At 50.7% G+C, this 12906-nt stretch overlaps 4 protein-coding genes across 4 annotated transcripts; 2 read left to right on the top strand and 2 right to left on the bottom strand.

Moving 5' to 3' along the window:
* Positions 1 to 389: 389 nt before the first annotated feature.
* Positions 390 to 7349, bottom strand: N7443_004790 (uncharacterized protein; the record flags this gene model as incomplete). Its single annotated transcript, XM_056884846.1, has 1 exon — positions 390 to 7349. One exon carries the CDS (start codon positions 7347 to 7349, stop codon positions 390 to 392), a length of 6960 nt encoding a protein of 2319 aa, XP_056743124.1.
* Positions 7350 to 7590: 241 nt separating this feature from the next.
* Positions 7591 to 7873, top strand: N7443_004789 (uncharacterized protein; the record flags this gene model as incomplete). Its single annotated transcript, XM_056884845.1, has 2 exons — positions 7591 to 7645; positions 7713 to 7873. 2 exons carry the CDS (start codon positions 7591 to 7593, stop codon positions 7871 to 7873), a joined length of 216 nt encoding a protein of 71 aa, XP_056743123.1.
* Positions 7874 to 8374: 501 nt separating this feature from the next.
* N7443_004788 (PAPA-1-like domain-containing protein) lies at positions 8375 to 9671 on the bottom strand (the record flags this gene model as incomplete). The annotated part of the gene is made up of 3 exons (XM_056884844.1): positions 8375 to 8641; positions 8725 to 8831; positions 8882 to 9671. The coding sequence occupies 3 exons, from the start codon at positions 9669 to 9671 to the stop codon at positions 8375 to 8377; spliced, it is 1164 nt and encodes a 387-aa protein (XP_056743122.1).
* A 962-nt stretch (positions 9672 to 10633) lies between these two features.
* On the top strand, positions 10634 to 11890 carry N7443_004787 (peroxisomal membrane protein PEX14; the record flags this gene model as incomplete). Its single annotated transcript, XM_056884843.1, has 1 exon — positions 10634 to 11890. The coding sequence occupies one exon, from the start codon at positions 10634 to 10636 to the stop codon at positions 11888 to 11890; it is 1257 nt and encodes a 418-aa protein (XP_056743121.1).
* Positions 11891 to 12906: the final 1016 nt, after the last annotated feature.

Here is a 12906-nt window from a genome sequence, read left to right as displayed (position 1 = left end):
GAATCGTCTTATGAATGAGATCGAATACCAGACGATGGAGTGAAAGGAAGAAGGAATGATGAACCAAATGATGCACTTATATACTTTAGGGGCGCTTAATTCAGCTTTAATAGGGATTCCGAACAGGAATCCTACTGATGTTACTTTTCTCCAACATTATCAGATAGCGTCCAGATTAACCAATATGAAGTTCATAACCCTTCATTAGTGGTCCATCTGTCTGGACCCCTTATCTTGGAAAGATACAATTAAAGCCGCTATTCTAGCCCCAGGGCTCGGAGAAAATGAAATCGTAGTAATGAGTATAATGCAGCCTTTGAAACGTCCCCCATAATCATAACCACCGGACGCCAGTGCTAAATGCATGCAACAAATTGAAACATAAATCTTTACTGCAAGTGCAGCGATTGAAGACAGTCGTGTAAAGAAGACAAAGTAGACTCATCCATCCGTCCATGAGACTCATGACTCGGCACCTCAAGAGGTGGCAGCAGTCCCAATTGCTCTACAGCATACATGTATTCTGCTGTAGCATCCTCAAATGCTTTTTTCGCAACAGTTTCATTCTCAACCACTGCTGCTATCTCAGCCTCGAGATAAATTTCCTTAGAATCGTGACCGGGCCGGGTGTAGTAGTATTTTCCATTATGGAATGACCAGTTTCGAAGATATAACTGGTGGTCTTCCAAGGCCATGCGGCGAGCTGTGGCCCGTTGCTGAGGCATTTCGACTGTCATAGTGTTCGATAGTGGCTCGGGTGGTGAGAGCTTATCAGAACCTGGACTTGTCGGATCCAAGTATAAGGTCACAGCCATTATAAAGTCTCGGAACCATTGGATGTAGGAGATGAGTTCATCGGCAGCCTCGGTGATACGTTCGATGTAATCGATCAAAGGTAGAGAGGCGGTTATCATCTCGAGGAAGGCGGCGGTTACGGCTAGAACAGCAGGGTCTTTGAACTTAGTTGGCCGGTTGGAAAGTGGCCGAAGTGCTCGATAGGATGACTGGAGAACCACTTCGAAGATCTTCAACAAGGAAGAGACGCAGCTTGGATCTGAAAGGTCAATCTTGAATAGCAAGTCCTTAGAGACAAGTGAGATGCTCAGGATGACAGGACGGGCGAGGAGCCACGCGGCAGGGCTGCTGAATGCTAGTTCGAGGTAGGCTGGGAACATGCATTGCAGCAGAACGGCCCGAAGTGTTGGCTTGTCGGGTCGTCCGGCTTCATAAGTATCTTTCATAGCTGCGTGCAGCTGACCAGCAAGATGATTCTGCTGGCCCTCAACAAGCGCCCTCTCGGTAATGCCTTGGATAAACCCAGTCAGAGTTACAAGTTCCTTGTTCAAATAAAGCTTAGGTTCGTAACGTTTTAATTTCGCAACAATGTACCGTGGGTCGGTGGATGGAAGCGGGAACAGCGCTGGGTCTGTGAAGAAGGGGTCGACGGGCCGTATATCACTCGTGAGCTCTTGGAGGAATCTGATGATTCGATGGACGAACTCGACATAAGCGCCCTGAGCAGACTCAGCGGATCCATTACCGAGCTCACGGTAATTGTCTTTCATGGCTGCCATCACTCGCTGAAGTATTTCAGAATAGTCGTGCTTTGTGACGTTCAAATCTCGACTCATGGACACTTCTAGTCCGAGGATGTGTTCGCGCATGTTCGACAACACGCTTGAAATGAGAGATAATCGTCGCTGGCTCACTTCTTCCAAGATGATTGCATACCGCTCGGTCTTTTTGTCCTTCGTGAATGGAAGGTTTTGGAGCAATGGATCTTGGGTGCTTCCATTCAGAATTGCTTCGGTGAGATGGTGTTGGAATTTGAGCATTGAGGATCGTTCAACCAGAGACGACATCCACATGCTCATGACAATGATTCGACAATCGGAAAGAATTTGCTCATCTTTCTCAATACAAAGTGCCACAAATTGCGGCGCATATTTTCTTGTCTGCAGCGTGTCTCGAAGTCTCGCCCAGGACTCATCTCCGAATTGACTGAGGTAGGTGTCCCAATCTTTGAGTCCATTACGAACTAAAACTTGGGCGATAGATGTCCAGCAATCTAGGGAGCTCTTGAGAATGGCATCATCTGGGCAATGATCGGCACCAAAACAGTTGGAAACTAGGCGGGAAACCACTGGGTGAAGGGTTCTCTGCACATGCTCGATACTTTCACGTGGCGGAGAATTCTGCTGGACCAGCTCCGCATCGATATCGGCCCAGTCGGAATCACCGAAGCCAAATTCTTGGCTATCTTCATCCACAGATGGCAATGCCGCAGATACAGCAGCAGCAGCCGGAGGCAGAACAAGATCATCTTTATGAGTATACGCCACAATCACCTGCAAAGCCTGCGTCACGACAACATTTACTCGCGCAAGTTTTGGGTTGAAGAGACCCATGATAGAATCAAAGGGGGTCTTCGACATCAACCTATGCGCATGGTCCAGGGATGGCGCCAGCTCAATAGCAGTCTGCATTCCACCAAGAGCCATGCTCAACAAGCTTTCGACTTGTCGCTGGTTCTGGGATATAGTGCTCTCGATAAGCTGCTTGGAAACATCGCCCTTATTCTCTGCCTCAGTTTCCTGACGGGCAAGTGCATGCTGTTGCCGAAGCTCGTTCAAGAAGTAGCTGTGCCAGTCGGCGAATGGATCCAGCCCCGCAACATCTTCTTTGGTTGAAAGCTTGAATCGAACAAGCCTTGCCCAAGCACGAAGATTGATGCTGCACGTCTCGATATGAGAATCGGCGGGATGAATGAGGTTGCGAATGCTTTCCAGTCTCGGGCGACACCCGTCAGGAACAGCCCAGTACAGAGTGCAGAGGAGATCGTGGTGGTTTCGCAAAGCATCTAGGTCTTCGTGGTATATAGGCATGTCTTTTGGGTAGACTCGACCGTGGTTGGGTAGGAAACGCCAGGCGATGTTTCGAATTCTTTTGTTGTCGTACCGCTCAGACAAGAAGCGAAGGCCGCTTGCCATGATTTTGAGCAGTGTGTGGAAGCATGGCTCGTTAGGTCGGATTTCCAAGGAAGGTTTCTGGTCGAGCTCATCAAGGAAGGCAGGGGAGCCGTAGCTTTCTTCGAGCTTCAAGTTGTAAAACGTCCTTTGCGCGAAGAAATCGTATAAAGTTTCGAGGGCGGGCCTGCATTCCCTCCAGCCCCACATATTGATCAGACGATGACAACGTTGAAAGAGCGTTCGACAGTAGGCATTGTATGAGATTGGTTGCGCAGCAGAGTTGCTGTCGTAATTGTCTAGCGCTGGGGACAGAAGCCGTTTGACTAAAGTCCAATTGTCGTGGCTTGTTTTGAACCGGGTTTCACGGCGCGCTATACCATGGTGGTCGATCTCATGAAGAGGCATCGGAGTGAACAAGCTGCGCCATGCCATCTCAAGGATGACAATATTTTTGTGGCTGCGAACAATTCTCTTGGTGCAAACCTCGAGTTCAACGTCGTTAAGAATGCTAGTGAACCCATCTGAGCTGTGCAGGAGCTGCTGAACAACAACGTAAGCTTCCGCCGACGGAGACTCCTCATGGATCGCTCTCCCGTATTGCTCTGATGTCTTGATTTCTTCAAACATTTTTTGCAGTTCGGTCACCCCAGTTTCGTCGAAGACTAATACTAGAGTGTCCTTCGCAGAGGTTTTTATCAGATTAAGAGAATCATCGGCGAGAGAAGAGTTGACAAGGCTGTGAGATGCGATCTGACGGATCTGATTTGCAAACACCAGATTGTAGTATGCAAACCGGACCAGGCCAATCTTGTTATAATCGCTGCTGGTGATGAAAGCGGCCATTGGATCCTTGAGTCTGAAAAGCAGCCCAATTGCGCGAATGGCAAAGCCTGTCCGGTCCACAGGGTCGATGAACGACAAATGCTCCGTCACGTACTTGATCAATGATCGATATGCCAGTGATGCAGAAGTCAAGTCAGCCTTGGTACCCGGAGCAGCAGTGGCACTTTTCTCGACGTCCTCGACCATCATATCGAAAACATATTCCAAATCCGAAGAGACTTTCTCGTTCCAGACACCGCATTGTAACGTCCGGTCTCTGATTGGAATTGAAGAAAAGCCAGATTCACGATTCATGTTGCGTTTTGCAACATTCAGTGAGCGGAAAAACTCGCCACTTCCTATGAATGTAGATTCATGGAAGAATGTCCCATCACGCAATGGCAATACCCCAAAATCGACTGAATAAGAGCGTTGCCAATTGAATAGTCCGCCAACACAGAAAGATAAAGGCCGCACAGGTGCTGCAATATTTGAAGGGAATGGATCCAAGTCATCGGAGACTGTTACAATAGCCTCCGGATCTTGAGCAAATTCATATGCATCAAGGTTGAGTTGCTTTGGTGGGCGTTTCTCCAAGCGACCCTTGCGCTGACGGACTTGCGTACTCGGAGCTTTGTTGGTCGCGGTTTCTGGAGCAGTGATAGATGAGGGAGTACCGGCCGGAGATCCCGCAGATACAGGGTCAGTAATATACCGATCAAGAGTCAGACTGGACTTGAATTTCCGGGACGCTTGTTTTTGGTGGCGGAAGTCTCGATTGAGCAGGGTCAGAGAACGACCAAATCCTGCTCGATTTGCAACTTGGCTTTGACCAGGACTCGTTAGGCTGGCCGCAGCAGGACGAGCACCGTTACGCTGGAAAGATGATATGCCAACGTTTCGGCGAACGATCCATTGGTGGCCTTGTCGCTCGGCCTGGGCTGGACGTTTCGCATCTGAGATTCTTTCCTTTGAAAAAACAGGGTCAACAGAATTACCAATTGAGGGGTCGTCTGGTGGAATAACATCCTCGGGGGCTTGAATTGCTTCTGCCACAGCAAAGTGATTTGAAATTCGAGAGGTTCGAGCAGTTAGTCCAGCTCCGCGAACACCCGTCGATGGGTTTGCGATTGACTGGCTTTTGCGAGGCTTGGATTGAGGACGAGCAATTTTGCTTTGTTTGATTGCTCCTTTTCTCCAGTCTCGCAGGAATTCATTCGCATCTGCAGTCTCAACTCTCGATCCAAGTTGAAAGAACTTACGCGTTGGACTTTGTCTTCCCCTGTCTTGGCGCAAACGAGCTTTTCTAGCAGCGACCCTGAGGAATTGGGGTTGCTCTGTGCGAGGTTTAGATGCCACATCAGGGGCATCCAAAATTCCCAATCTGGGCACTGAAGTTGTACGTTTCTTTTCTGTTCGACGTCCTCCGTATGAGGCATCGGTGAGTCTGGTTTGTCGTTTTAAACGAGCTTTCTTCAACCGCCTCTCCGTCTGACGGGAGTCTTCTTTGGAATGCGCTCGTTTCAAGCTCTTTCGCTTCTCACGAGGCCCGCGAGCAATAGTCGGAAGCATATAGTCGATTCGGTTGTCCTCAAGAGCATCTCCATCTCGGTCAAATTCCATGGACATGTCTGCTCGCTGGTCGGCGCCTTCTTCGATATTGTGGCTGATTGGAGGCTGATTCTCTTCATCACTTTCAGAGTCTGCGAGGTCAATGAGGCCTTGCTGCAGTCTTGACTGTCCTGAATGTAATTTTCGAACGATTTTCTGGGCAACACCTTTGCCATCTGGTCGTTGGGCAGCATGTCGGGTTTGTTGAGTACCCTTCTGTTGCTTGAGCCTCTGTTCTGCATCGATACGGACCCAAGAAGCAGGAAGAACACCCCGAATGCGTCGCTGCATAAGACGGTTTACACGATCTTCGTTACTTCCCTCAGGTTCCGCAGAGCTATGAGAATCATCGGACTCCTCCGATTCGTCAGAATCGACGAGCAGGCCAGACTCGCCCTCTGCGGTGGGTTCATCAATCACTGGTGATGCTGAATACGAATCGACGGCACCAGACATAGTCGGCGGTACTATAAATCCCGTAGGGAAGCGGAAACCCTCTATTGCACGAGGGGTCCTCGAACCTGGCGAATCTGGCGGACTGGATGGAATATCGAAGAAAGAAAGGTCGACGCCGCTCGCGGGTGTGCGATTTTGAATCACCACTTGCGGCCTAGCTTGAGCCTCTGAGCGATGCCTATTACTTGGCGAAGTCAATCTGTGAGACTTCTTCCGTCGTTTGTGAGACTGTGTTCGCTGGAGCAGAGAGACTTGCTTCTCACGATTTCGGATTTCTTGACCTGATGAATCTCGTTCTCTCTGTCGTTCGGTTCTGAGAAATTCTTCTGGCGGCGGACTGGACTGAAGTACATCGGGGTTGAAAGCATCTTGCTCCTGGCTCTCATCTGTGGCTTCTTGGGCTTGTGTTTTGGATGCTTCTGCGGGTGGTCGAATTGGCCTCATACCTCGTTCTCTCATTTGTCGTTGATATTTGGCAAGCTCGAGGGCATAGGGGTGCAGCTGGATTGCATTTCGCTCCCGGAAAGACCTGCGCGCTGGCTGAGAAAATTTTTGTAATTGTTCTAGTGGGACATCAATCTTTGCCAGGCCCTGGTCTATAACCTTCGGTGACGGAATTGTTGAGACTCTGTCCTCCACATCTGGCTCCTCTCCGGATGGAGGTTGGGGAGATGCCGGGGGCGATGATAATGGAGAATCATCCGAATCATCTTTCGAGGGTTCTTCTTGAACCTTGAAATGTTCGATACGCTGTGGTGGTCTCGGCGGTGGCTCTGTAACCACGTTTAATTCATCGGGCGAAGAGCTCCGGGATGATAGTGCATCTATCTGCTCTGGCCGATTTTGTGGTTCCTTCGCATGAGGTCGTAGTGCAATTTTAGAGGGCGAATGTGGTTTGGGCGTAAAAGATATTGGCGTGGACTCATGGCTTCGTGATTTACCTCCAGACCTGGCTCCTAGTACCGGTGAACTAGGAATATCCCATATCCTATCGTTTTCGTTTTTCGGTGTGGATTGCGGTTCTCTGATAAGGGAGCTCGGCGTTCGTGTTGACGATGTATGTCTCCCATATGTTCTGCGCGCTCTTCGTGGTTTTGGCGTTTGTTCTCCCAGGGACGGGCTTACTGGGCGATCCTTTGCTATCATGCTGGCCGGTGAAGGTTCTGTGTTCGGCTTGCACGAATGGTCATCATTGGCTGTGGGAGTCGCGTCCCGTCCACGCTTGCTTTCTTCGGAGACGTCGTTGGGATCTCCAATATCCGAAAGCGTTATCGAGTCGTTGTCATTGTTGATGTCGGGCTGCTCGTCCACAGCTTCTTTCCCTCCCGAGGTCAAAATCGATGTGGGTAGATGGATATATTCGAGATCGACCACATTGTCGGTATCCTCTGCGTCGTCGATAGAGGCATTTCGTGTATCCAAAGAGTCGAATTCGTCTTCTTCATCGGAGTCCGGGACAAACCCTCGTTTCCGCCATGGTTCCGTGGACATTCTTGGCGGGGCTCGCCCATGTCTCTAGAGTGTCATCGAGTCTTGTTGAGAGATAAACAATGTCAACCCATAACCTTCAAAACAATTGAGTCGTTGTGCCAGACTTGACGTGTGGTAGACGCGTTCGAGAAGTGAATAATTTGGCGACGCGCCGATAAACGATAACGCTCCGCATCTCCGAATCCACTTTAACTTCTTCCGACACTTCATTCCCCAGCACTCGAAGCTTGCATCTGCCAAAATGAGTCGCAATTTCTTTCCCGTTGTGATGGCAATCGGAGTCGGTGTATTTACTGGTATTTATCACTTTCCCCTTGGTCACGGCTAGAGTCGCTCGGTGCTAACGTTACTTTGTCTCCGCAGGTTACTACACCTTCCAACCAACCTTTCAACAGCTTGCGGCTGAGAAACCCCCCAGTGTTCAGTCTTCCAACCCTGCTGGTTCATCTGATAAGGCCACTGGAGCTCCCACTTCTGGAGCTCTGCCATCTGCTACTAAGCCCGAGGCCGAGAAGAATCAATAACGTTGATGACGTTTGCCATGGGGGATCCAGAAAGATTGGCCATTTTCGCGAATTGTCCCGGGAAGAGAGTACAACTACTGAAGCCTCACTTGGGGGTCTAAAAAACATGGTTCACATCGGGACATATCGCACTTTTGGGCGTTTGGGGGTCTCTCAAATCCACGCGCGAGATTGCCAAAGCTGCGCGGGCGCAGAAGCTCTTCGGACTGGCTTCCTGGATTTAATCGCCCTTTTGCGACCTCTCTAGGATTCCAGAGGGCCATGGCGCGCACTGGATCATGTACAATAGACAAATAACGACCGCACCGTTGATATTCTTGAAATGTAAATTTTGCTCTTTGGGCTTGAAGAAACCCAAGTTGATAGATGTAACGCCATGCCTTAACTAGTACAGAAGAAGCCGAGACAACCAGCCGGTCTTCGGATATAATCCAGTCCATTCCCAACCCAGATAGCCACCCAATGCGCCTCGAACCGGTGCAATATGTTTGCAGTATGCTTTTATACCTCCTCAACCATCTTACCGGTTGGAGCTGCGAGAGGAGCGCCAAACACACGGCCGGCCGGAGTGCCGAGCCATTCCTCGGGTACGCCGACTTTGCAGCCCTTCGTGCCGCTGACCCATCGGACCATGAGAGGATCGGCTTTCTCAGGCTCACGGGCCTCTTGGTCGCCGGGAGTGGTGTCGTTGGCGTCCGCAGCGACGGCGGCACCTCGGCCACGCCGTTTCGGGGGCTGTTTTCGGAGCAGACGGTTGATCGTATCCATCTATATAAGGTCAGAGATCAAGTTCCCAATCGGCCGTGTATCCAGCTATGAATGGTGTGAAGCTGGCACCGGTCATGATTTACCTTTTCTTCTTCATTTCGCTTCTCACTCAAGTTCTTTCGTCGGCGCGCCATTTCAGCTCGTCGCATAATACGTTCCTCAGCTGTCAGGTGTTTCTTGACTTGAGGTTCTATTCACCCGTTAGCATCCTGTTGAGATTTAGCAGCAGAAAATGCTTACCCATAGGGAGCTGGAGGAAATCGTCGCCCAAGTTCCCTCTTTGACGCTTGGTCTGTTTGCCGCCATCAAGTGCAAGTGCATCACTGTCAAGCTCGTCGTCCAACTCGTCTTCCTCGTCCTCTTCATCCAGATCGTCGACGTTGACATCCGGAACCGCGCTCTCGTCCATGTCGTCGGGCTCGCCTTCGGCGTCGGATTCGGTATCTGAGACGTTGCCGTCCTCTTCCTCTTCGTCCTCTTCTTCGTCTTCCTCATCTTCTAGCTCCATCTCCTTGGCTTCCACGCTTTTGACATTCTTGCCACGAGCTGGTGCTGCCACTTTGGCATTCCGCCTAGCTGGCGGTTGGGGTGGGGCATCATCCATATTCACGTCGCCATCGGCATCGGCATCTTCATCATCTTCACCGGGAGCATCTTCGTCTTCGACTTCGTCTTCCTCTTGATCTTCAATATCCTCGTCGTCACTCGAAGGAACCTCGACAACCTTCTTTCTGTTTCGACTAGAACGAGGCCCCGAGACGATAGGGTCCTCTTGGAAGACATTGACCGAGCGCCGGCCAGGACGGCCGCCGGTGGCTTCGCGCATTTTACCAGCGGGCATCTTTACTGTGAGACGGAGGCTTCTGCCCGGTTCGCCAGATGAGTGAGACTGAGAACGGGAGATAGTAATTGAGGCTGAAGCAGCAGTAGCACGATTTCGCCTGTTGGATCTGGTGACGATATTAGTTTCTGGCTCTGGAGGCGTTTCACGTGAAGCTCGCGATCGCATAGAGCGACGTAGTTCCACCATGGCGACGATAATGACAATGAAGCAATGAGAGTGGGGAATAGAAAGAACGGAAAGTGCATTCGAAGCCTGGGGGAAGAGGGCGGGGTGAACGTGAATGCCGATGAGCAAGTGTGTGGCAGTACAGACTGCTCTTGCCAGCCCGGAGAGGGAAAAAGCCCAGCTCCCACGAGGACCCAATCGCAGTAATTGGGGCCTCAAAGCAGTGCAAACGGGAAGGATACAGGACCGGCATGTTTCAGGCGCCACCGATGAGCTCGTAACCTTTGCGAACAAAGCGCAGGTTACAGGGGATCTGGGGTGTCTCCTGTCGTGTTCCCCGGGCTCTTCGTTACGGGGAGATGTAGGGTCCAGGTGGATGCATGGCGACAAAGAGATACAGGGGATCCCAGTTGAGGGCCAATCGGGGTCAAACTCACCAGTATTTTGCAAAAGGGTTTCAATGTCCTGGAGTTTTGTCGCTGGCGCCGAACGAATGAAGTAACCATCCCATTCTGCCGGGCGGTGGCTGGTGGCTGTATACGCGATAAGGGCAACAGAGACGAATTATTTCCTTACGTACCCTAGTTATAGACTGGGAATGGTCATGTCCGTTTAAAAAGCCATGTCTAACTGAGCTTGAATACTTACAGCTAATTAGTCTGATCGGTACTATCTCTATCCAATGACTGCTGGGTCTCACTGAGTCTTACTGTACTACCAATTGATGAAAAGGCTTGACGGGATGATTTAAGTCTGACTGAAAGATAGGTAGGCACTAATAGACGACCTTGGTCAGGTCATTCTAATAGACTACGTTTAATCTGACAATTGTTGTATAGGTTGGTGACATCAATCGGGGCGAGCCGAGTCAGTGCAACAGCCGAGGTCGGCTCACATGGACCCAAAGTCACCCAAGTCCGGGGAAGTTCCTCTTCTCTCCAACTTACACTTCCTGTGACAAGTCAGGGCCAGACACAAGTAAAATGTCAGACCCATCATCCAAGCCAACTTCCATTCCCTCGTGGCAACGGTCAGGGTCTGCGCCAGACCAGGCACCCTTGTCCTCGTCGCCGAGCTCCGATAATGCGCCCGCATCCACTTCACGTCAAGACCTGGTCGAGTCAGCGTCCAGATTCCTCGAGGACGAATCAATCCGTGATGCTCCAACAGATCGCAAGGTCTCTTTTCTCGAATCTAAAGGGTTGAACTCAGACGAGATTCAACAGCTTCTCGGCGTCTCCCGAAACCCAGAGGCGACCAGCAGCACCGTGACTGCAGCCGAGGATCAGGGTTCAGAAGCACCACCAGCCTCATCTTCCTCCGACCAGCCCGAAGTCACTTCTTCTACACTTTCCACTCCTGTCACTTCGTCATCGACCTCCAACACCATGTCTCAACCGCGCTCCACGACCACCGCAACCGCCCCCTCCGCACCACGCGATCAGCCTCCGATCATCACCTACCCCGAATTCCTCTTCGAGCCTGCCAAACAGCCCCCGCTGGTAACAATGAGCAATATCCTATACACAATCTACGGCGCCGCAGGTCTCGGCGCCACCATATACGGCGCGAGCGAGTATTTGATTAAACCAATGATTGCAAACCTCACCAGCGCACGACACGATCTCGCTGTCACAGCGCAAGAGAACTTGAAAACGTTGAACGAGAAGCTCGAAGCAAGTGTCTCTGTCATTCCCGCCCAGTTAACCGCACGCAAGATCGCATCTGATGAGGAAGATATGTCCAATGAAGACGGAGACTCGGTCACCTCCGATCCTACAGAACTCTTCCACCGAGACATGGGAACCCAGACAACACCAGACATTACTCCATCACCCGCTCTAGAGGCAAAGGATGAGAACAGTCCGCTGGATGCGCCGGTCGAAGCCGTGAACAACCACATAAGCCGCTTGGCCTCGATTCAATCTCAGCTCAAAGAGATCACCGAGTTTGAGAAAGATGCGAGTAACGTCGACGATATGGCGCGTGCCACTTTGTCTGATCTTCACCACTATCTTGACGGATTGATCTATGCTGCGCCTACATACTCTTCCTCCACGCCCAACTTTGGTCTGTACACTGGCAATGTGAGCTCGGACAGCAGATCGACTGGTGTACGTAAGGCAGAGGATGACGCTATTGCCAGCTTCAAGGCGGATATTCGTGGTGTCAAGGGTGCTTTGCTGAGTGCCCGGAACTTCCCTGCGAGCCGAGGTGGCAGACTTGCTGGCGTCCGGTGATGTCTTCACAGCTAGCGAAGTATCGGCTTTTGCAATGTAAATTGTTTGTACATAAAGATTCCTTTTGATACCAAGACATTTCTCCCAGGGTTAAATAACATATTACTATGCACAAAGCTATTGTTCTCCACCGATGATAAGGGGAAGAAGAAATTCGATGGTATCTGCATAAAGATTTATCCAATGTCCGGCAGCACTTTCTTCAAATTAGAGACCATCATAGCAGAGTAATGATACAAAAGCATATCGTTTTACTCCGGCACAACGGCAGCCCAGTCATGCTCGGTGCAGCCCTACATAATGTCGTACAGCAATTTCTTGAGCTTTCCAGTCACCTCGCTGGGTCCGCCATCTGATCCCATGGAAACGTCGATAAGCTTGTCCCGGTGTTAAATTGCCGAAACGGGACAAATCAACCACTGCAAGACGAGTGAGTCAATGTTAGGTCACGCATAGTAGGAAGCACGTACAGCTGTATCCGCAGAAAAAGCCTTCGGAAGCCGGTCCTCAGAAGCCGCCTCGGCCAAATCATCGATGGTGAATTTACGCTCAGTAACCTCAATCTGTCCCTCAAGCCGCTCTTTAACCAGTTCAAGCAACCCCGCCGTATCACGCCATCAAAAATCAACCGATCATCCAAAGGCGCAGCGAGAAGCTCCGTATCTCCATCCTTGCGTTTCCAAACCACGAAGAAGTTACTTCCACCTGCCTCCGTGCATTTACCCTGATCCCCATAGAGCCAAAGAATCTGATGGAATCCCTGCCTTGCAGCCTCTTGACTAGCAGCAACAGACGGCCCATAGTTGGCACCTACCTTTGCATGCCCCAATCCACCAACCCAAGAGCGAACTATATCGTCCGGGGATGTAAGAAGGCCTTTTCCACCAGCAGGCATCTCAGTAGGTCCGCAAATTCGATAATGATATATAAGGTAGCTTCCTTTGGCCCACGGTTTAGCCCGGGGGAATTCAGTCCCGAGAGAAGAAGGATAAGCTTTTTAACGCGCCAAGGATAAG

The sequence above is a fragment of the Penicillium atrosanguineum genome, assembly GCF_028827265.1.
Source record: "Penicillium atrosanguineum strain IBT 20685 chromosome Unknown utg000003l_segment0_segment0, whole genome shotgun sequence".
In the NCBI taxonomy this organism is placed as follows: Eukaryota; Fungi; Ascomycota; class Eurotiomycetes; order Eurotiales; family Aspergillaceae; genus Penicillium; species Penicillium atrosanguineum.
The sequence above is the reverse complement of the archived record's forward strand: the minus strand, read 5'-3'. Positions and strand labels throughout refer to the sequence as shown.